Source organism: Mytilus californianus, unplaced genomic scaffold (assembly GCF_021869535.1).
Source record: "Mytilus californianus isolate M0D057914Y unplaced genomic scaffold, xbMytCali1.0.p SCAF_1, whole genome shotgun sequence".
Classification (NCBI taxonomy): Eukaryota; Metazoa; Mollusca; class Bivalvia; order Mytilida; family Mytilidae; genus Mytilus; species Mytilus californianus.
Window position 1 is genome coordinate 16372413 of NW_026262581.1, and position 24226 is coordinate 16396638.

The following is a 24226-nucleotide window of genomic DNA, read 5'->3' on the forward strand; positions in this document are numbered from 1 at the left end:
TTTCATCAAAGCACATGAAAAAGGATGACTTATCTCCCCTTTTTAGACACTGTTTCAAGTCTTTAAAAATTAGTTGTAGTTGGCGCAAATGTACTTTTACACAATGTAATTGATATCATATGCATATTAGGACTAAATTAAATGCATCAGGTATGAAAGTTCTTGATCTCTGCTCAATAAACATGTATTCATAAACATTTATAGCTTACTTTTCGGTGTGAGCCAAGGCTCAGTGTTGAAGACCGCACTGTGACCTATAATGGTTTACTTTTATAAATTTTGACTTGGATGGAGAGTTGTCTCATTGGCACTCATACCACATCTTCTTATATCTATGTAGTAAATATTTGAAAATTTAATTAAAATGGAGAAGTGTGGAATATGCAATGTGATGTATTGAAATAATCCCTTAAGCAAATAATTGCTTTGAAGATTTGCATTAAAAAACTGGCTTTATATGAAGTCAAAATGTATGGTCAACCTTTTCATGCTGCTACAACAAAATATTAGACAAATGATATAAATTAGTTTATAACTAAATTAAAACTACATGTAGTTGAAAGCAGAGATCATAAAGAGCTTGAATATTGCTGCGGCAGTTTAAGAGTGAAATTTAAAACTTTCTGTTATTATCTAATTATCACAAAAACATAGTAAAAAGGGCATAATGGCAAATAATAAAAACCTAGAATCTTAATACCTTCACTTAGACCATAATAAAAAAAATCCCAAATTCTTATCCCAAACACTTTGCTCAATTTTTTTTTAGCCAAATTAACTTTGATTTTTATTCAGCAAGGAGTTTTCACCAAATATTAAAATAAATAAGTAATTCAATGATAGTTTTCAATAGCCTGTCAACAATGAGGTTGTGATTTCCAACCCTGCTTGTGATATGTGCATTCAACTCATATAATATTATGGACTAGGACTGCCAGTATTCCTCACAGGCACTTTTTTTTTCAGAAAAAACAATTCCATGGATAGAAAAACAAAGTTTAATATTCAGGTATATATGAAATTTTTGTCAGAGACAAGTGCCTGTGGTGTTCATGAAGAAGATTGGCGATTCTCTCCAGGTATTCCTCCCTTCCTCACCAATAAAAATGGCTGTAAAGATATAGCCAAGAGTGCTGAAAGTGGCATTGAACAGCAACAATCAATAAAAACATGCCAGAATCATTAAGATTTTAACCATCTTTCATACATTCCTTCCTTGATTATGATAATGAAATCCAAGTCTTAACTAACTATTGCATTTACTGTACATTTTGGATTTTGGATGTCCTTCTTTGACACTTTGACATGATTAAAAGTTTTCAACAAAAGGTTGGTAAGTGTTATTACCCCTGTAAAATATCTGGTAGCTCTTGTATTGAAGATACTTCCCTCCTTCTTTCCATGCTATCACCTTAGGAGTCAAGTGCGGTTCTGGATACATAATAAATATCACACCTATGATGACAACACTCACAGCTATCCATGTTTTCAAACCCATTTTCTTCTTGTTTTAACAATGATGCATCAGGAAGTCTGTATTTGTATAAATGAAATACATGTCAATTATTCATATCATTATACAAGCCTAGCATTTACCAGTAAGCAGACTAGTAACAGAATAACCTTTCTATCAATGTCATAGGTACATGGGGACAGGATAATGTTTTTAGCCCTCTCCCTTTTTCTCAAAATCCATTATGTTTTAGTTTTCTTTTGAATTCAATAATTTCGTGTTTTTCCGTGTTATATTAACATAAATATACTAGAAATAACATGTATTTACTATTTGCTATCAATTCCTTGTTTACTATCCACAGTAGTCACTAATAATATATATATAGTAGGTATATTTATGTTAATGTGTTTATTCAAGTATGAAAAGGTTCAACAACAATACGTTTATAACCAGTAACTTCATCTGAGGAAGCAAGTGATGTTTAACCTTGTATTCAGTAATTTACACATATTTTTTTAAATTTGTCTCCTTCCTGTGGACAAAATGGTTACGATATAACAAAGTTTTTCACTCAGATTTCTATGTTAAATGTAACGCTCAATCTTTTAGTGAATTAACCTGTCAATAGGTAAACATTAAAAATCCAAAAATACATTTATAAGTTAATGTTTTCAAACTTCATTAATCCACCGTTATATTTAACTAATTTCTTATAATGTATAATTGAAAAAAATGTAGATTTGAGAATTTGCCTAATTTCGGTGAACTCGATATGTTTGAGGTCTTTGCGTTCCGTTCGTTGTGGCATACTGCAAATGACTTCTTTGTGGTTTTTGGATAAAATAGCAGGGAATGTTCAGTTGTTCACGAAAAACACCTTTGCCACGAAAAATAAGCATATTAAAGATAACTCTTCTTTGTTTAAATGTTACAAGTTATTGGTACAATATCTTTTGACACGACCCTCTTATAGGACTTTAGCTCAGCCTCCGGTCTGCATACACTACCTGAGTTTATCATGTGACATGATCTTTGTTTTCATCACGTGAAAAGAAAATGGCTGCTTACTTGATTTGTTTTGTTTTGCTGTGTTCTTATGTTAATTCATTGAAATACGATCCGACATGGGATTCTTTAGATGCAAGACCACTCCCACCATGGTTTGATGATGCCAAGTTTGGTGTATTTGTAAACTGGGGTTTATATTCTGTACCAGCCTTTTCATCGGAGTGGTTTTGGTGGCAATGGAAAGGCCAACCAATGCCGGCTATTGTGGATTACATGCAGAAAAACTACCGTCCAGATTTTACTTATGCAGATTTTGCAGCTATGTTCACAACAGAATTTTTTGTTCCAGAGGAATGGGCTGAAATGTTCCAGAACTCTGGTGCAAAGTAAGAATACAAATCCTGCAAAACATAGTACAGAAAAGAATGTTTTTTTAGAGAACAATTGACTGGAACAAACTACCTGATAACATCATAAACTGTACATCAGTAGACTCTTTCACATACCTGTCAACTGACCTGTATTCTGCGAGTGACACCCGTAAATTTCACCTCTCACACAGGATTTTTAAATACCTGCCAGGTCGTTAAATAACCCAGGAATTCCGTAAATGACCAGTTTTCACCTGGATTCTTGAGCCCTCAAACTTTTTAGGTATGAAATGATAGATTTCATAAGTGATTTTCCTTTGAAATACTGGCAAATTGGTAATAGACGTATTTACACTTGTTTGCTAATTTGTCCGCCATTTAATACGTAAAATCACACAAGTTCCCGTAAATTTGACATCACAATTTAAAAAATTTGACGTCATAATGAAAAAGTGATTGTTGCTTGACGTCAAAAGGTTAACTTATTCAGAGCAGATCTAAGGTCATTCGGAGACAAAATTCAGCTAAATTTCAAAAATGTAAATAATTTATTCTTCCTGAACAGGAAGTTCAACTACATTTTGATTGATTGATTGTTGGTGTTTTAACGCCACTTTAAAGCGCCATTTTTGGGCTATTTTGTGGCTGTCAGTTTTTTATGGGTGGAGGAAGCCGGAGTGCCCAGAGAAAACCACCGACCTTTGATAGGAAAACTGACAATCCTAGTCAAGTAAGATTGGAGTCGAGTACACCCGCAAGAGCGGGGTTGGAACTCACAACCTCAGTGTTGACTGGCTAGTGATTACAGTAGTAGAACTACTTAGACCACCTGGCCACCGAGGCCCCAACTACATTTTGTAGCTGTGTTAACTGTCAAATTACAAGTATGGTATGTGACCCATTAAGTGAATGGCTTCACTTGACAGCTTTGGTGTCAAACACACTGCTAATTAACAATACTTAACTTACATGTAGTTTATTAAAGGTCAGAAATGAATTGTGTATTTCAAAGTATTTCAACATTTGAGTTACATCCTCTTTTTTGCCACTTTTCACAGTATACTCCTCAAATTGATGTTTTTTTGTAAAAAGATTAAATCTTAAACAAATTGAATGCAAAAACATATCAGAATATTACTTCCCGGTAAAAGATTTTTTTCTATCTTGTAACATTTAAAGAATTGATATTTTGAAAAAAAAAAAATTTCATGACCTGCATTTTCATTTTCATAGATTGACAGGTACATTTGTACATGCTCTCAAATCTGCAATCTCAAAACATCAATATTAAAGTCAGCTATTCACATCAAACTGATTGTACATTTGTAATTTTCATTTTTCCTCTATTTTTAATTTGTACATATATCATTCAGGGGTACTACTTGTACAAGTAATTTTTATTTACTTGAAGAAGTAATTATAATATACTTATATTTTATAGTGTGTCTTTCTATGTTGTGATGTTACACTATTGTTTCAGGAAAAAGGGTGAAGGTTTGGTACCATTAAAATGTTTAAACCCGCTGCATTTGTTTGCACCTGTCCTAAGTCAGGAATCTGATGTTCAGTAGTTGTCGTTTGTTGATGTGGTTCATAAGTGTTTCTCGTTTCTCGTTTTTTATATAGATTAGACCGTTGGTTTTCCCATTTGAATGGTTTTACACTAGTAATTTTTTGGGGCCCTTTATAGCTTACTGTTCGGTGTGAGCCAAGGCTCTGTGTTGAAGACCGTACTGTGACCTATAATGGTTTACTTTTATAAATTTTGACTTGGATGGAGAGTTGTCTCATTGGCACTCATACCACAACTTCTTATATCTATTATATAAGTAAATTTGTAGTATACTTATACAAGTGTATTTTATTTACTTGAATAAGTAAATTATTTTTTGGCCTAGTTATGTCCCTTAGACATTCAGATTTTTTTTTACTTATACAATTAAAAAAGTCATCCTATCTTCTTTTCTTGAATTCTTAGAACTTCTTTAATTTGCTCTAACAGAGTTTTGAATTGTCTGTCCTTTGCAGATGTCTTTACTATTCATTTAAGTGTAATTTCATGGACAATGAAAATCTCATTTGTCTGTTATCTTTAGAACACTGCTCATTTACAAGCCCCAAAGGAGCAATTTTTGAAGGCCTTGCGCAAATACTTAAGATCTTTGCCCAATCAGTTTCTTTGTAATATACAGTTTTTTGTACAAGTAAATTTTTAAGAAAATTAAGGGGAGATCATTCAAACAATATAATTAACTTGTATAAGTATATTTTATTTACTTCTTCAAGTAAATAAAGATTACTTGTACAAGTAGTACCCCTGACTGTATATCATGTATATAAATCTATAGATATAAGAAGATGTGGTAAAAAACAGTGGTATGAGTGCCAATGAGACAACTCTCCATCCAAGTCAAAATTTATAAAAGTAAACCATTATAGGTCACAGTACGGTCTTTGCCTTGTTATAAGTTATCCTCCAGTGACATAACCTTCAATTTGTTGAAGGCGTTCACTATATGATTGAAGTAGAAGTATGTCCAAAATATAATTAAAATTCTAGCTTAATACATGTATACATAGTACAATGAGCAGAACACATGGAACAGGTTTAAACTAAAATTGTTGTTTATATACTGTCAAGTCTCCAAAAAGTTACAAAAGTGGCAAAATAATCAGTTTATTGACGGTGGCCGCAAAATGGTAGAAATAAAAGTAGAAGTCCAGTACTTTTTTTTTTTATGTTCTTTGTTTGTCCTGTAAGTCCATGCACATTATAAACATACTGAAAGAAGAATATATGCGACCAACACCATACATGTAGCTGGATTTAGCCCCCTGCCAAAGTTTTAAATTTTTCAAATGAAATTTCAGTTCAATATTTGGTAGCTATAACTATAAGTATTATCTACCAATTTGAATTTACTTTTTGTAAGATGAGTTACAGAGTGTTTATAACATCAGTGAATAAAAGACTCTAACTGTGATGAAATGCAAAAAAAAAAATGTAACATAAGAATTGAGTATTGGAAGTGAACAGGATAATGCACAAATGTAGTTTAATAAATTCTAAAATGCATATACATGTATCAATGTATAGTGTTGGCACTTTTATCATGATTTTGGGATATTATTTCTTCACCATGTTCACTAGTAAATGTAAAAATTGATTTCATAATTTTATTCTGGAGTGATTATTCATTATGTCTACCGTACATGTTCTATAGACAATCAAGTTAAAGAATGCATTTCCAAATAATAAGTGAAAACAGAAATTTCATTTAAGTTGTAAATGGAAATGATTTTTTATTGTATACACATATTTCAGCTGAGCTAAAACATGAACATAGCCATATTAAGCAAGCTATAATCATAATAATTGCTCAAACTGTAGATTTATTGTACAGAACGAGATAAATTATCAGGGCTTCATCACTGGTTCATGTGTTTTTGTAAATATTTTTTCTGTATATTCTGGTACTTTTTCCAGTGGATGTAATCCAAATGCAGGGAGCTTGGTATCAGGTCGTTCCGGCCCCATTCCAAACCTGCCACAAGTTAATCTGTCCCAAGTCTTTGCTGCCTCAAGACGGCTCAAGTCAATCTAGCTCCATACATGTAGTTAAATCCCTATGAATAATAACTATAGAAATCAGAGGGGTTAGTGACATATGTGATTCATGGCAAGTGGAATTTGCACTTGAAAAATTTGTGTAAATTTCGTTGATGATCAGAGGATTATTAGGAAACAGTATTGATGACTAATGACATTCTGCAAATCAAAACAACATTTTTCATGTTGAGTAGTTTTTATACGATGGCAAAAAAATTTTGAGGTCGTATATTGGTATGACGTTGGCGTCGTCGTCCGAAGACACATTGGTTTTCGCACTCTAACTTTAGTTTAAGTGAATGGATCTCTATGAAATTTTACCATAAGGTTCAATACCACAAAAGGAAGGTGGGGATTGATTTTGGGGGTTATGGTACCAACAGTTAAGGAATTAGGGGCCAAAATTAAGCATTTTTGTAACTTCCAGACATAACTTGTGTGTTAGTGTATGGATTTCTCTGACATTGTACATGTACCACAAGGTTCCATATCACAAAGGGAATGCTGGGATTGATTTTGGGGGTAATTGCCTCCAAATTTTAGAAATTAGGGCCAAACAAGCATTTTTATAGTTTCATGTCAATAACTTGTGTGTAAGTGTGTGTGGATCTCTCTGACATTGTACCACAAGGTTCCATATCACAAAGGGAATGCTGGGATTGATTTTGGGGGTAATTGCCTCCAAATTTTAGGAATTAGGGGCCAAAAAGGGGCAAAAATAAGCATTTTTCTAGTTTCATGACAATAACTTGTGTTCAAGTGTATGGATCTTTATGAAATTGTACTACAAGGTTCCATATCACAAAAGGAAAGCTGGAATTGAGTTTGGGGGTAATTGCCCAAAACGTTTAGGAATAAGGGGCCAAAAAGGAGCCAAAAATAAGCATTTTTCTAGTTTCCAGACAATAACTTGTGTTCAAGTGTATGGATCTCTCTGAAATTGTACTGCAAGGTACCATACCACAAAGGGAAGGCTGGGATTGATTTTGGGGGTAAATCCTTCAAAATTTTAGGAATTAGGGGTCATAAAAGGGCAAAAAAACAAGCATTTTTCTAGTTTCAGGACAATAACTTGTGTGTAAATGTATGGATCTTTATGAAATTGTACTGCAAGGTTCCATATCACAAAGGGAAAGCTGGGTTTGAGTTTGGGGGTAATTCCCTAAAGGTTTAGGAATTTGGGGCCAAAAAACAAGCATTTTTCTAGTTTCCAGACAATAACTTGTGTTCAAGTAATGGATCTCTCTGAAATTGTACTGTGAGGTACCATACCACAAAGGGAAGGCTGGGATTGAGTTTGGGGGTGATGAATCATAAGGGGGTTCAAAAAATTTGGGGGGGGGGAGATTTTTTTTCCTTTTTTATTTTCTTTAAAATTTTCCATTTTCAATTGGTTATTTCTGATTTATATATAAAAGCAAATAATAATGATATGGTTTGAATAGGTAAATTAGAAATTTTTAAGTTCTTAGACCACATTCATTCTGTGTTAGAAACCTATGCTGTGTCAAATATTTAATTACAATCCAAATTCAGTGCTGTATCAGGCTTGAATATTGTGTCCATACTTGCCCCAACTGTTCAGGGTTCGACCTCTGTGGTCGTATCAAGCTGCGCCCCAGCGGAGCATTTTATTATAACATCAAATTATTCAAATGTCATGATTATCCGCATTACAGAGGGCAGACCTTATTCCCAGTACCCTATTTGGGAATTTGCAAGACCTAAGCTGAGATTTTGCGACCATTGAATAACTGATGTCATACAACAATTACTTTTGCTCTGTCAGTGTCTGTGGTGTGAGACATTTTTAACTTTGAATTTAGCTCACCATCACAAACGTCCAGTTATTTCCATCACTTGGTGTATATTGACTGTTGCCATCTGTTCACTTTAGTTTTTAATCATTTCAATTGAAACTACATGTAACAAATTTATGTACTATAAATGCAGAAATTATTGCGAGGTTTTTATTAATGCGAATAATGCAACCAGGTGAGTATCGCAATAATAAGAACTCGCATTTTGATAACTGAAACATAGATCTTTATGCAGATGTTTGTGTAATCGCAATAATTAAACTCACAATTTTGTCCATTCGTGAAAAATCACAATAATAAATGCACGCAATAATTTCTGAATTTACAGTATTATAAATCCCTTCCTGAATATTTTTTACTACATGTATTGGATAGTTTGTCATTTTGCTATTTAACATACCTTGTAGATAAATGTAAAAATATAATTTGGTATGATTTTAGGTTGATTTGAATTCTTTGCTTTTATATTATAGATATGTTGTATTAAGCAGTAAACATCATGAAGGATACACCATGTGGCCATCCAAGTATTCCTTTAACTGGAATTCTAATGCAACTGGTCCTAAAAGAGATCTTGTTGGTAAGAATTTTTACAACAATACTGTATGTTATATGAATAAAGGGAGAATTGTGGGGTTGACCTTAGGTACATTTTTAGCTCACTTGGCCCTCTGGGCCAGGTGAGTTTTTCTCATCATTTAGCGTCCTTTGTGTCATCTGTTAACTTTAAAGGGGCATTAGCTACGAGATATAAAAAAAATAAAATTTGATTTATTTTTGTTCAATCATTAATGAAAGTAAAAAAGTGAAATAATAAATTTCGCTTTTTAACAACCAGTTTGGTTCAGTTTTGTCAAAATAAGCAAAGAAACATTGCTAAAGAATTATTCACTTGGAAGTGAATAATTTGACCTCATTGAATCCGTATTCATGTATACTTTAATTGATTCCTATAGCTAGAGATGGGTTATGCATGAACTAGGCGTGTTCAGTTATTAAATGGAAAAGAATGTAAACATTGGAAGTGAAACAAGGGATAAACATTTGGTTGACTGTTTCGATCTAAAAAAACTCATTCTTATTCAGGTAAAAACGATTATAAACATCTTTTTTTAACCTATAATATGAAATCAAACAGACCTAGAAAATCCAATTGCACGAGTTCGCAATCTATTTATATCTATGTTTATGTTTATATTTTGTTATATGACCGTCAGTAGTCTTCGGAGATCACATCAATGGTTAATTAGATGGCGTCTAGACTAAAATACACACGAAATGCTAATACATACTATCGAGTCTATGCACCGTAAATTGTTTATTTTAAACTTTTTATAATTTGAATGTGTTTTAAAATCAAATATAAGAATTTGAGTCAAATCGGTGAACATGAATTTGATAGCTAATTTCCCTTTGACAAAAATGTTCTCCTCTGAAACTACTAAGCCAAATCTCACCAAACTTGGACACTAGTATCATTTGGGTATCTAGTTTAAAGAAAAATGTGTTTGATAACCCTGTAAGTCAACCAACAAAAATTGACGAAATTTCACAATTGCCATCCTTTAGTAATGGTTATTGATTGAGAAATGGCGCTTTATGTCGTTTCTGTGCATTAAGTTGAGAATAGTTCAACCAAATTGAATGCTTTTCATATTTTAATATGTTGTTGCTTATGACAAAATTGAGGTTAATACAATGATTTTCACTGTTGCCTTTCAGGATATATTAATGCAATAAAAACCTGGTCTGCTTTCATTTTGACAGCTATTTTGTTGTTTTAATACAACCCTAGGTTTTTATTTCCAGTTATTATGTTAATTATTTACTGTATTGAAAAGAAATGTATATAATGTAAACAATTACAATTTTGAATTTTTTTTACAGGTGAGTTAGCCGCTGCAGTCAGAGCTAAAACACAGATGAAGTTTGGATTGTATCACTCATTGTTTGAATGGTTTAATCCAGTTTATTTGAATGACAAACACTCAGGATTTCAGAAGCAAGACTTTGTCAGGGTATTGTTTTTAGAAACTAATTACTATTTTGAACCAATGCATGCATATAAACTAAACTAAGTCCTCTGTGTATGTTTTTTTTTACTAAGATAATCCCAAAAAATATTTCATTCATTGATTGTCAATTGAAAACTTTGGCTGCTAATAAACTTTCAATTTTTCATTACTTGTTGAAGTATTGCCATTTTAATTTCAACAAATTATTTTACTATCAAAATTTCTTAAAGGCCAGACATATCTCTGCGTCAACAGTTTACTTTTAGATTTATGGTCTACATAAACATATATTTTAAACTAAGGATTAGCATACGAACAGCAAAGTTAGATATACAAGTGACATGAAACAAACATAATTAGCAGGCACAAGTATAAGCTAAGCTGTTGTTGTTTGTTTTGATGACATGTGGTGGATATTAGGAAATTTGATTCTTCAAATGTAACACCATTATAACAGCATTTATTATAGGCAAAACCCTACATTATTGATTTCTTAGGGCATGACACGTTTTTTTTAAATAACACCATCAAAGCTCTAATAAAAAGTTTAGAAAATCAAACTCATCAAAACAATATGATCATTGACAAACCAAATGATTCAAAACAGTCAGGGTCATGCCTTGTAATGTCAGATAATGGGCAAACAGTTTAGGAATTAAGGGCCTAAAAGGGGCCAAAAACAACAATTTTTGTAGTTTCCAGACAATAACTTGTGTGTAAGTGTATGGATCTCTCTTATATTGTACCATAAGGTTCCATATCACTAAGGGAAGGCTGGGATTGAGTTTGGGGGTAATTTCCTCAAACATGTAGGAATTAGGGGCCAAAAACATGCATTATTCTAGTTTCCAAACAATAACTTGTGTTAGATGTGTATGGATCTCTCCGAGATTTTACTACAAGGTTCCATACTACAAAGGAAAGAATTGGATCGAGTCTTGGGGTAATTGCGGCGGGGGGGGGGGGGTGTTCCAATTTTTTTAAGGAATTCATATTTTTTTCAAAAATTTTCAAATTTCAAATTTTGTAAAAGTTTCAAGAAGTAATCTTCAATTGCACAGTATTGCGCAGTAGATTTGTAAGATCTTTTACCACATTTATTTTGTGTCAGAAACCTATATTATGTCAAAAATTTGATCACAATCAAAATTCAGACAGTATCAAGCTTGAATATTATATCCAAATTTGCCCCAACTGTTCAGGGTTTGACCTCTGCGGTCGTATCAGGCTGGGCTCAGCGAAGCATTTTATTATACAAATATGAGTATGCTTTTAGTATTTGCAAAAGTGATCTCAAAATGATTTAACATTTTTTAGACCAAGACTATGCCTGAATTATATGAACTGGTGAATGCGTACAAACCTGAAGTTATATGGTCTGATGGAGACTGGGAGGCTGCTGATGCCTACTGGAATTCAACCAACTTCCTGGCTTGGCTTTATAATGAAAGGTCAGTATTAACTTCAGTTATAACTACAGAATAGAATGCCACAATTGGTCATTTTTTTCACAGTTATCATAATTTTTGTGGTATTTTGTAAAGTACAAAAATCTGGTTAGAATCTATTTACTAAATGACCAGTGAAAAAATCATTTCAGTAAAACTTTGTTTTGACAGTGATTATGACAATCAACTGCACAAGTGTGTTTAGACTGAGATTGCCCCTTTGATATCTTTCCTTTTTTGATTAAGTTTATGAGGAATAGTGAATTCTTAAATCTGTTTAGCAGTTAAGCATATGGTGACATTAACAAGTCAAAATAGACATATATTTGAATTTATTACATGGCAGATTTAAATGTAGCATTGGATCAAATTCAATTGGCAGATTTAAATGTAGCATTGGATCAAATTAAATTTTAGTAGCAAATTTACCTATAAAGGATATTTTACTAACATCAACATTTTTGTATGAGATTTCCTGTAGCAAAATATATGTTTGGGTGAGGCTGTTGCTCATATCATATCTTTAAGACATTGTACATGTATATGAAATTTTCCATCATTATTCACAAGAATCAGATAAAAACTAGACAAAGTGATGCCCCCACACTCCACTCTGAAGTAACTGTATTATAACAAAGTCAATGTAGGACTTTCTTTGAGATATTATTGTGTCTTGGAGACACAAATGATGCCCCCGTAAATGCAATGTGTTATTTTGATATACACAAAGTTGAGCATGGGAGCACATAGGTCTATGGTTCACTGTAGGAGGAGTTATCCGGAAACCCTATGCACCTCTTATGCAAGTATATACTCCACAAAAATGACAAAGTTCAACTCTCTCCCAAAAAAGCAAATATTAATAAAAATCAAAACCCTGACCTCATGTACACCTTCAATATATGTACAAACACCCAGCAAAGTGAAAACTTTCTAGCATTCAAACTGTAGGAGGAGTTATCCGGAAACACTATGCACCTCTTATGCAAGTAAATACTCCAAAAAATGACAAAGTTCAACTATCTCCCAAAAGAGCAAATATTGATAAAAATCAAAACCCTGACCACATGCACACCTTCAATATATTCAAACAGCCAGCAAAGGGAAAACTCCCTAGCATTCAAACTGTTGGAGGAGTTATCTGGAATAACTATGTACCCATAATGGGACAGATGGAAGGATAGACAGACGGATGGACGGACAGACAGACAGGGGTAAAACAATATGCCCCCCAACTTTTAGTTGCAGGGGCATAAAAATTTAGTAGCTGCTTCATTTTCAAGACTTTTTTTAATATTTCTCAATTCTAGAAATAACTAAAGTTTATATTTTTCTAAATTTTCACACAACACTGGTTAAAGAGTAGGTATCCTTGTAATTTGGTTGGTACTTTGGACCTGTGTAAATTTCACAGTGAAAACTATACAACTTGTTCAATTGTTTTGCTCAACTTTGCAGTCCAGTAAAAGATACAGTAGTGACCAATGACAGATGGGGACATGGATGTCCCTGTAAACATGGTGGATATTTTTCATGTACTGATAGATTTAATCCAGGTATTAGCAATGTGATAAATGTTAATTTTATTTAGTTTTCTATATATTATTTTGTGGACTTGTTTGTCTTTTCATGTTGTTTTTATATGACCGCAAAAAATTTTTTGCGTCATATAATGCTATCATGTCGTCGTCTGCGTTGTCCGAAGACGCATTTGTTTCCGGACAATAACTTTAGTTTAAGTGAATGGATCTCTATAGATTTTTACCAGAAGGTTCAATACCACTAAAGGAAGGTTGGGATTAATTTTGGGGGTTATGGTTCCAAACGTTGAGCAAATTAAGGGGTCAAAAAGGGGCCAAAAAGAAGCATTTTTGTAGTTTGTGGACAATAACTTGTATGTTAGTGTATGGATCTGTCTGAAAATTTTCCACAAGGTTCCATATCACAAAGGGAATGCTGGGAATTAGTTTGGGGTTAATTGCCCATTTGATATTTGGTGTATTATTTTATCATGACAAGTTACAGGTCAAGTTCGATTTTCACGATTTTGGCTTTTCTCCTTGTTCAGTCAAGGCCCTTTCCCTAGAATTAAATTTTTGGTGAAATACTTAAAAAATACTAGATTTCTGTTCAAAGGGAAATAACTCATATTTTAACTTTCCCTAGAATTAAATTTTTGATGAAATACTTATTAATTACTAGATTTCTGTTCAAAAGGAAATTACTCATTTTTTAAAAGATTTGTAAAAGACATTGTATTAAGATAAATGACATTTTGGATTTTTTTCCTTTTCTTTAGTAAATTGTTTGAAGAATTTAGTGGTAGGTTTATTATTTTATGTAGTTTACACCATGACAAGTTATAGATCAAGTTAGAATTTCGTTCCATTACAATGATATTTTAACCGGTAGGGGACTATGTATTGCCATGCAATACTCACAGAATTCTTGTTAGTTTTGAATGTCCCCTTGGTATCTTCTGCCTGTTTTGTTTTCTATGTACAGGCATGGTTTTCTCTGTACAGGCATGGTTTTCTCTGTACAGGCATGGTTTTCTCTTACAGGCATGGTTTTATCTGTACAGGCATGGTTTTCTCTTACAGGCATGGTTCTCTCTTACAGGCATGGTTTCCTCTTACAGGCATGGTTTTCATTATTTTTATAAAATTGAATACTGTGAAATCTTCACTATTCCTGGGGCATACTACTTCTACGACTAGGGAAAATTTAAAGAGTCAAATCTAGACTCTTCATTTATGATGCAATATATTGTTAGAAATACCAAGAGCTATACCGGTACACATGTATCTGCTTAAAGTATTGAAAATCTATTTGGCTTTTCTTGAAAGACAGGATGCACACAAACTAAGTAAAAAGTGAAATAACAAAAATACGGAACTCCAAGGAAAGTTCAAAACGGAAAGTCCCTTATCAAATGGCAAAGTTAAAAGCTCAAACACATTAAACTAATGGAAAACAACTGTCATATTGCTGACTTGGTACAGGCATTTCCATATGTAGAAAACAGTGGATTAAACCTGATTTTATAGCTAGCTAAACCTCTCACTTGTATGACAATCACATAAAATTCCAATATATTGACAACAATGTGTGAACAAAACAAACATACACAAACTCACTTGAATTACAAAGTATGACTAACATTAAAATTAATTACATGGAATGAGGTTAAAGGACACTAACACTCAAGTAATGTACACTGTATAATATGCAGTATTTTTTTTAGGAGAAGAATGTAAATAATAAGTTAATTTCAAAAGTGAATATTTTATGTTATTTTAAAGGCAAGCTGCAGAACCACAAATGGGAGAATGCTATGACAATAGACAAATTTTCCTGGGGATACCGCAAAAATGCTAGGATTGAAGATTTCCTAACAATAGAGGATCTTATATCACAGCTTACTTCTACTGTCAGGTAATAAAAAAAGGACTGGGTATTCCTTAAATATTTTCGTGCTAGTTTTAGGTCCAATTTTTTGTCTCCTGTTGGAAGAAAGTAGCAAAGGCTTAACATCACTATCCTAAATTCTGTTGTCAGCTTTGCCTGCATTGTCAACAGTAAGGTTCAGTCTGTGGGGAGAGTGTTTTAGACATCAATAACTCTGTCAAATCTTCATGGAATTTAAAAAAAAACTTAGACAGAAGTATTTTGCTGATCAAGAGACAGCATCCAGAAAAAATTTTGAAAATATTTATTTCCTTTTTCTGTATTTTACTGACAGATTGACTTCTTTTATTTGCACTAACAGTTTAATACAGTCTGAGGTTAATTTTTTTTAGACTTATTAACATTGTCAAATCTTTATGGAAGTTTAAAAAGCTAAGAAAGAAGCTCCTTCACAATCAAGAAGCACCCTGAGCAATGTTTTGATTTTTCTTCTTATTCAATTTTGTGTATTTAACTGATAATTGGAGTTTTCTGGCAGACAACATTTCACTGTTAATTTTTTGGCAGACAACATTTCACGTTTACGGCAACAGCAGCAGTCAACATTATGAGTTTACACTGACAGATCCAGTCACAGGCAACAGCAGTGATCCCAAAAAAAATTGTTCTTGTATTTGTGGGTTGTTGGTTAAAGTTTTTATTTAGAAGCTTATCCAATGGAAGCAGTTCTTTCTTTTTGGGATATTATTACCCATTTTCATTCTACAGGTTAAATGTTTGTTTGATGGTTGTTTGAATGGTTATTTTTAATGATTTGATTTTTTTATTTGCCCTTTAAGGTGGTACCTAACACTACAGGGAGATAACTCTGTAAAAATCAGCTAAACGTTTTAATTACGTTGTATTGTTAAGGAAATATTAAGCTTCTCAATGATCAAAATTAGTGTTTGTCAAACTGCTATATAACCAACGAAATTTTTCTGATAAAGTGGTTGGTTCAAATTTTTTGAAATTTTTATATTTTTGTCAAAGGGTCAAAGTAAACATTTTGTCAAAATTTTATGAAAATTAAACGAGCCAAATTAGAATGAAGTCAAGGTGTTGGGTACCACCTTAAGGTGACATATTTCATTTTGTTCAAATGAGTATACTTTTATGTAACTATATGTTTTTCCACTTCCTGTATTTAGCTGTGGAGGTAATATGTTGATGAGTGTTGGTCCTACAAAATATGGAACGATTAGTCCTCTTTATCAAGAGAGACTCCATCAGATGGGACAATGGCTTCGTGTAAATGGAGATGGAATCTATGGAACTAAACCCTGGGTTCACCAGAATGACACTGTTGTTAAAAACGTGTGGTATGTAGAAATTGTTTAATAGTGTACTAACAACCTGATCACTTGGATAACAAAACTATTTAAAGAAGAGATTATTAACAATTAGTAAAGTTTAAAAATAAGTGGAAATGATTTAGTTCATTATTTTAATGTAAATAGATTATACCTTCAGGCTGTAATTTTGTTTAAAACTGATTTTTTTCTACTAAATAACAAAATTGTTTCATAGGGGATAAGCTGTTTCTTGAATATACCTGTTTGTTTTAAAATACCTTTCTGAAAACTTCCAACACTACACATAAAAGATATACCATAAATATTAATAAATATATAAATGAAAGTAAACCAAGTGTTATTTGAAAAATAAATGATGTTATTTGTATAAAGGTTTCTGTGATGATAATGGCAATGCTGTTAATGTACCGGTAGTAGGACTTTTCTCTACTAACATGTTTGCAGTTTGATAGAATTCCTTAGAAACAATTTAAGTAATCAAGGTGTCCTGAGGAACTCATATTTACAGGGGAATGCGTATCAGTGCATTTTGCCCACTATTAAATAGTTAAATACCACTGATAAATCTGCTCTTACAATGCCTATACATATGATGATAGCAGTTGTGAGACAAAAAAAAAATCTGAGTTGTTTTTTATTCCTGTGTTGAATTTTTTTTTTAGACCATGACTTACATCTTATTTTCATGGTTTTTGTAATCTTAAAAATTGAAGTAGTGTAGGATACTGAATACATCTTTTGCTAGGTATACAATGAAGAAGGGGTCTACAGAAACTGATGTCTATGCAATACTGCTGGAATGGCCCGACAATAACTTGGTAAAACTTGGAGCACCTATAACATCGAAGGATACAACTGTCAGCATGTTGGGATATCCCGAAAAAGTAACATGGACAGCTGGAGCTGGTGGGAAAGGAATTAATATACAGATACCACCCTTATCTGTGAAAACTGTTCCATGTGAATGGGCATGGACTTTTAAAATGACAGGTTTACAGAATTAATCATGATTTGAGGAAGATATTCAAAATTAATTTAGAGTGTTTGAGGAAAGAGACATCAGATATTTCAGGGATTTCCTATGTATTTCAACTTATTTTTCAAAATTTCAAAAAGAAACAGCAAAAAAAAGCTATCTTAGTGTGGGGAATTGGCTGGAAAGTTATGATCGATTAATCTGAATAATAGAACAGCATGCTCTGATTTAATTTCAAGTAAAATCATTTTTTTGATTTATATGCAAGTAATGTAGGAATTTAGTTCACAATGACGCACTTTTCCTTATGTAATACTCGTGCAGGTCATATGTTGTATTGTAGAAGAATTACTCAAACATTCAGATCCATAAATACACCTTACTCACTACTGTATGCTTAAAACATGTAAAAAGGGTGTATATGTGCAAAATGGATAATTTATAGGTGTTTAAAGGCATTCCTTACATTGACAAAGAGGTGTCAAAAGGTTTCCTAAAAGAAAATTATAGAATATTTATACTTTATTGATTATAAAATACTGAAAATTATAATGGATAATCAGAACATCATTAGTTTGGTGATTTTGAATATCAATTTTAATTTTATGTTCAAAATGTTTTTTAATGGATACCCGAAACAAAGCACAAAAACCATAGAAGTAAAATTATAACCAGTTAGGTCTGAGTTATCCCATTTTGTCTGACAAACTTCAATTTTTAACTAAAACTGGTGAAAAATAGGAACTCATAATTTAAAAAATTTAGTTTCCTCAATTACCTTAACATGTTTATCAAACTTCAAACACTGTTAATACTTGATACTGTGTTTAACATGAAAAATGCATCTTTTTGCCAGTAATACATGTATAGGAAAAGTCCAAAATACTTTGACATCAGTAAAAATATGACACAACTTTCTATTGGAAAGGCTAGAAGATGGCGGAGACAAAAAATAGACTGTTGCAGTTGGATGATTTAAATCTTTGTAGGAAGTTGAAAAAATGGGTTTTAGTGTGGAAAAATATTTGTTTTATTGTCTGCCCCATTGTGATATAAGCATGGATTCAATTATATTACACTCTTCCTGTTTTATACTTCTGCTCTGAAATCTTTAAATTATATCTTCTTATCAATTTTGATTTTTTTTTAAATGGGACCAAACCATGTTCACAATGCATCTTTTGAAGAGCTTATTAGTTAACAAAAAGTTATTTTTAATAAACCAATCTTGTTTGGTGGTTACTGAGTACATATAGACCTGGTGACTGTGTCATGTTACACAGAATTTAAAACCAATCTTAAAATTGGTTTTTTCTGATTTTTTTTTAAGTTTGCCTTAAATTTTATAATTTCTCAAACTTCATTGTGAAATGAAGATTTAGAGATTTTTATCATTATTAAAGATAAAATGAAACGGTAACAATTTTTTCTTGTGAACTTCTGCTAGATTGAACTAAATTGCAGCTTAGTTGAATCATGTATTTTAAAATATATTGAACAAGTGTGTAGTATACCATGTAATATTATAACAAGTGGGTTGTTTACAGATAAATGGAATCATGTAATTTATAAATATTACAGAACATAAGTGATATGCTATTTAATATTATAAAAATTGGGTTGTTTTTAGCTAAATGGAATCATGTAATGTATAAATATTATAGAACATGTGTGAAATGCTATTTAACATTATTGCAAGTGTTTTTGTCTTGCCTGCGACTTTTATCACAGAATGCGAGACATATGGATTACAATCAACCGGAACCAGACATTGACCTCATTTCATAGATCAGTGATCAAGTTTAAGTTGTCTTCAAGTCCACATCTCAGAAAGTATAACCAAAAGGTCAACTTTATTTGGTGAATGAAATGATAGTAAGGTGTACTATCTGTCAGGGTTCATTTGATATTTGACTTTATTTTCATAGTTCATTAGTCATGTTGATTTTTCAGGGTTATCTCTGTTTCTCAGATACTTTAAGCAATAGGTCAACTTTATTTGTTGAAAGGAATGATAACATGGTGTACATGTTGTCTGACAGGGTTCATCTGACCTTTGATCCCATTTTAATTTTAATGACTCATTGGTTTATGTTCCATTTTCGTATTTAGGTCTGTTTCTCAAATACAATAAGCAATAGGCTAATTATATTTGGTGCATAATATGATTGTAAGGTGAACATTTCTGTTGACAGGGTTCATCTGACCTTAACCTCATTTACATGGATTAATGTTAAGTTTATCTGATACTTGTAGTATTAAAACCTTCATAATACTGACTTTCAACATAAATTCAACCATGATGATTATATGATGAGAACAGCAGGTGAAACATTTCAGCATGTACACTCTTGTTTTTATGAGATTACATATCATATAATACTTGTTACTGGGTCATAAAATAATCTACTGGGCTACAGTATGTGTAAATAGAAAGTAACTAAATTTTTTTATTATTTATACTCATAATAATGTGTATACACATTTGTATTGAAAAGTGCCATATATAGTTATATATAATGAAAATTCATGATCTGTAGTGCTAGGAAAAAAATAATGTCATAATTCTGAATGAAGTTACAATATTATGACACTAATTTATAATTCATATGAGCAAAACATTAATATTTTTTCATCTATGATATTGATGGTATTATCAGTACAACAATAAACATTTTTAGGTCTATTGTATATAGATGCTACAGAGGATTGTTGTATAGATTAATGATATTTAATATCATATATATACATATTAACTAAAACCTTGGGAAAAAAATAAGTATGGATAAAATATGTTGGGTAAAATAAATAAAATGTGCATCTGAAAAAAAAATCATTAGTTTTTCATATTAGGAATCTAATTCAGCCTGGTAGCTTATGTTTATTAAATTAATTAATTTCTTCCATGTTGTAAACATTCAATGTTACAAAATTATTAAAATATAATTATAACAAGTCACAATTTGAAAGGTTACATATCTTCATTTTAAATATGTAGTTACAAATATGCAGTATATAAAGGAAAGAATTATTGACATTTTGCTATTTAATAAAGATTGGATAAAATTATTGACCATTTGAGACTGTATCATTGTAAGTAAGTGCAAAACGTACATTAATTGCTTACAGCCACTTCATTTGAACTTTGGTGGATAGTTGTCTCATTGGCAATCATACACGTCTCCTTATTTTTATATTGAGATGGAGATGGTCATTGTAAAAAAAAAGTTCCATCATAAAAAGGTAAGGGATAACTCAAATCGATACTAGTATAGTCATTATGAGCCCATTTTGTGTAAATGATTGTCCATTACTATACATTCCAATGATTTGTTGATTTGTTTGTTTTTACTATTTTACATTATTGCATAATGTTGAAATCCTTTTTGATTTTTTTATAAACTAATTTACATTTTTGTATTTTGTTGAAATCCTAGTTTTTATTAAAATAAATGTTTATACTCAAAGACTATTTGTTATAAGGCAATACATTCTTACAGTAGCATTACCATTAGCCAAACATGTATGTGAGAAACATGTTAAAAGGCAATACATTCTTACAGTTACATTACCATTAGCCAAACATGTATGTGAGAAACATGTTATAAGGCAATACATTCTTACAGTAACATTACCATTAGCCAAACATGTATGTGAGAAACATGTTATAAGGCAATACATTCTTACAGTAACATTACCATTAGCCAAACATGTATGTGAGAAACATGTTATAAGGCAATACATTCTTACAGTAACATTACCATTAGCCAAACATGTATGTGAGAAACATGTTATAAGGCAATACATTCTTACAGTTACATTACCATTAGCCAAACATGTATGTGAGAAACATGTTATAAGGCAATACATTCTTACAGTAACATTACCATTAGCCAAACATGTATGTGAGAAACATGTTATAAGGCAATACATTCTTACAGTAACATTACCATTAGCCAAACATGTATGTGAGAAACATGTTATAAGGCAATACATTCTTACAGTTACATTACCATTAGCCAAACATGTATGTGAGAAACATGTTATAAGGCAATACATTCTTACAGTAACATTACCATTAGCCAAACATGTATGTGAGAAACATGTTATAAAGCAATACATTCTTACAGTTACATTACCATTAGCCAAACATGTATGTGAGAAACATGTTATAAGGCAATACATTCTTACAGTAACATTACCATTAGCCAAACATGTATGTGAGAAACATGTTATAAAGCAATACATTCTTACAGTAACATTACCATTAGCCAAACATGTATGTGAGAAACATGTTATAAAGCAATACATTCTTACAGTTACATTATCATTAGCCAAACATGTATGTGAGAAACATGAAACCTTTGAGTGTTCTTAGTTTAACAAGTTCAATCATTAATTTAAAAACCAATTAAAAAATCAGTTGTATGTTTGTTGTTTACAAACATAAAAAATCTAGATGTTCACAAAACTTGAAGTATAAGAGGCTCTGAGATAAGTCTGTGTTGTTCATTTTCTACATAAGGAAATGCCTGTTCCAAGTCAGGAATATGACAGTTGTTTTCCATTCGTTTGATGTGTTTAAGCTTTTGATTTGATAAAGGACTTTCCGTTTTGAATTTTCCTTGGAGTTCGGTATTTTTGTTATTTTTACTTTTTGTTTAAGAACAAGTTCAAAAATTTAAGTTTCTTCTGCATGAATTAACATCTTGCTATTGAGGCTTGAACCAATAAGAATATCAAAAAGTAATGTTCCCATAATTCTAAACCATTTGAGAATATGTCTTTTATTACCACAGTGCCTTGAACTTGTTAAAATCTTATTTCAAAGTATAAAGTCCGCATACTGATGTCAGTTGAAAATATATGTCATGTCCAAACAGACAAGTAAAAGCAATTAGACTGGTAAAGTCCAAATGGGAGTATGACTTGGTGCACCAACATGTGCAAGGATCTCCTGCTCATAATCCATTTCCCATAATATAATTCCAAAATCAGTTGGAAATGGCAACGGTGAGAACATGATAAACATGTAATAATGCCAAATGGACTTCAATGGAAAGATTGGATCTATTACAGAGCTAATATCCCTAGTTCATTATGAAATTGAAACATTGTAGCAATCCACTAATTTGTAAGGGTGACAATGGAATTGTTCTTCCACATAACTCTGCTGGAGGGGATTTCCAGTTATGAATATATCAGCAGAGACATGTAAACCCTGTATGTATGTTAGGACAAAGGATATGTAATTACTCCAGAATGGTAATAGAAAAACAAAGGATATGGAGTATCCATCCATGACACAAAATCAGTACATGAACAGCAAAAAACAAACACACAAAAAGCAAAGGAACAGCGCTTTTATTGCTGTTCTTCATCTCAAAGTTACAGTGAGGCCTTCAACACAGAGAAAAAAAACTCTTACCTAACTGCAAGTTTAAGACGGTCCCTAGCATCAGTTTGAGCGGAAAAGCGGAATTCTATGCAAAATGATTTGGAAAGACTTTGTAAGATGAAACACCACCAAATTGGACCCGAAATAAGTTTACCATAAGAAAACTGAAATCATAAAGTTTGCTATAGAGCTGAGTTTTAGATCATTCATCTGTTTCAATTTCAAGGAACAGATCAAGATATAAAGTGGATTTTCTTGGCACTTTGTAGGTCTATTATCCACTAGATGATCACTAATTAGTATATATTTTTTTTATCATAATCAAAATTTCAAATTAGCATATCTAAAAAAAAAAATTATATGATTGAAAATAACTTATATGTATAGGTTTTGTATCAATTTTACTTAACATGAAAATAAGAACAAGTCATCTAACAGGTGCTATGTTATTTCCATTAGGAAATCAACCTTCTGATGAAACAAAAAACCTGTCAATAACAAAAAAAGAGAGAGATGATATCAAGGAGCCCATATAAATCATAAGTCAAAGAACAACAAATAAACACCATTTCCAAAAGAAAAACATCAATAATACAAACAAATGTAAAAAAAAACACATAACACAAAAGGCTAAAAATTGAGCAACACAAACTCTAACAAATATTGTGGGTTGCTGTTCTGCTAGTGATACATGTGTTACTCCTTACAAGTAAAATTCTGTAATAAGTCGTGTTTGTGATATATGTTTTCAATCAAAAGTTCTTATAGGAAAATCAAAAACAATACTTCTAAGAAAAAATTTGTAAGGGTTCCGCGGAACCCAGTGTCTCGCCTACTTTTTCTGTTAATCGCAGGCTCAACAAAAATGAGGAAATAAATCAATAAAAATATTCCTCTTGATACTATCTTTTGATTGTAAGTAGCTTCTGTCCAAGTTTGGTAAAAATCCAGGATAGTTTATGAATCTAATAAATGTTTAAAAACTTTAACTGCAGACTGAATGTAATGTTAACTGGAAGAAAACAAAATTTCCTTCTAGATACTAGCATTTGATCATAAACAAGCTTCTGTCCAAGTTTGGTACAAATCCAAAATAGTATAAGAAAGTTATTAAAATTTTAAAAACTTGAACCACAGAGTGAATGTGTTGTTTCCTGGCAGAAAATCTAAGTCCATTTAAAAGTAAAATACGGAAAAAATGGATTTATTTTTTTACAAAATTTCCTTCTAGATACTAGCTTTTGATCATAAACAAGCTTCTGTCCAAGTTTGGTACAAATCCAAAATAGTATAAGAAAGTTATCAAAATTTTAAAAACTTTAACCACAAGGTGAATGTGTTGTTTCCTGGCAGAAAAT

The 24226-nt window shown here is 31.8% G+C and overlaps 2 protein-coding genes across 5 annotated transcripts in view; one reads left to right on the forward strand and one right to left on the reverse strand.

Annotated features, from left to right (window-relative positions):
• Positions 1-2497, reverse strand: part of LOC127713009 (mesoderm-specific transcript protein-like) — an 18579-nt gene extending 16082 nt beyond the window's left edge. For 3 of the 4 annotated variants that reach the window (XM_052219766.1, XM_052219755.1, XM_052219628.1), the window contains exons 1-2: positions 2464-2497; positions 1348-1533 (exon numbers count right to left, since the gene is read on the reverse strand). In XM_052219766.1, the coding sequence (XP_052075726.1) occupies positions 1348-1498 (151 nt within the window). In that variant the 5' untranslated portion in view covers positions 1499-1533; positions 2464-2497. The other variant, XM_052219682.1, reaches the window with a different exon arrangement.
• LOC127712909 (alpha-L-fucosidase-like) lies at positions 2483-20939 on the forward strand. Its single transcript, XM_052219532.1, has 8 exons — positions 2483-2850; positions 8739-8845; positions 10153-10283; positions 11598-11731; positions 13187-13284; positions 15034-15166; positions 16330-16500; positions 17240-20939. Exons 1-8 carry the CDS (start codon positions 2513-2515, stop codon positions 17496-17498), a joined length of 1371 nt encoding a protein of 456 aa, XP_052075492.1. The 5' UTR covers positions 2483-2512; the 3' UTR covers positions 17499-20939.
• The last annotated feature ends 3287 nt before the right edge of the window (positions 20940-24226 follow it).

Excerpts from the sequence above, each read along its gene's own strand:
- LOC127712909 (XM_052219532.1), top strand. The coding sequence starts at position 2,513 with ATGGCTGCTTACTTGATTTGTTTTGTTTTGCTGTGTTCTTATGTTAAT. Across the intron at positions 10,284-11,597 it reads AGAAGCAAGACTTTGTCAGG|ACCAAGACTATGCCTGAATT; the intron begins GTATTGTTTTTA and ends AACATTTTTTAG. Across the intron at positions 15,167-16,329 it reads CAGCTTACTTCTACTGTCAG|CTGTGGAGGTAATATGTTGA; the intron begins GTAATAAAAAAA and ends TCCTGTATTTAG.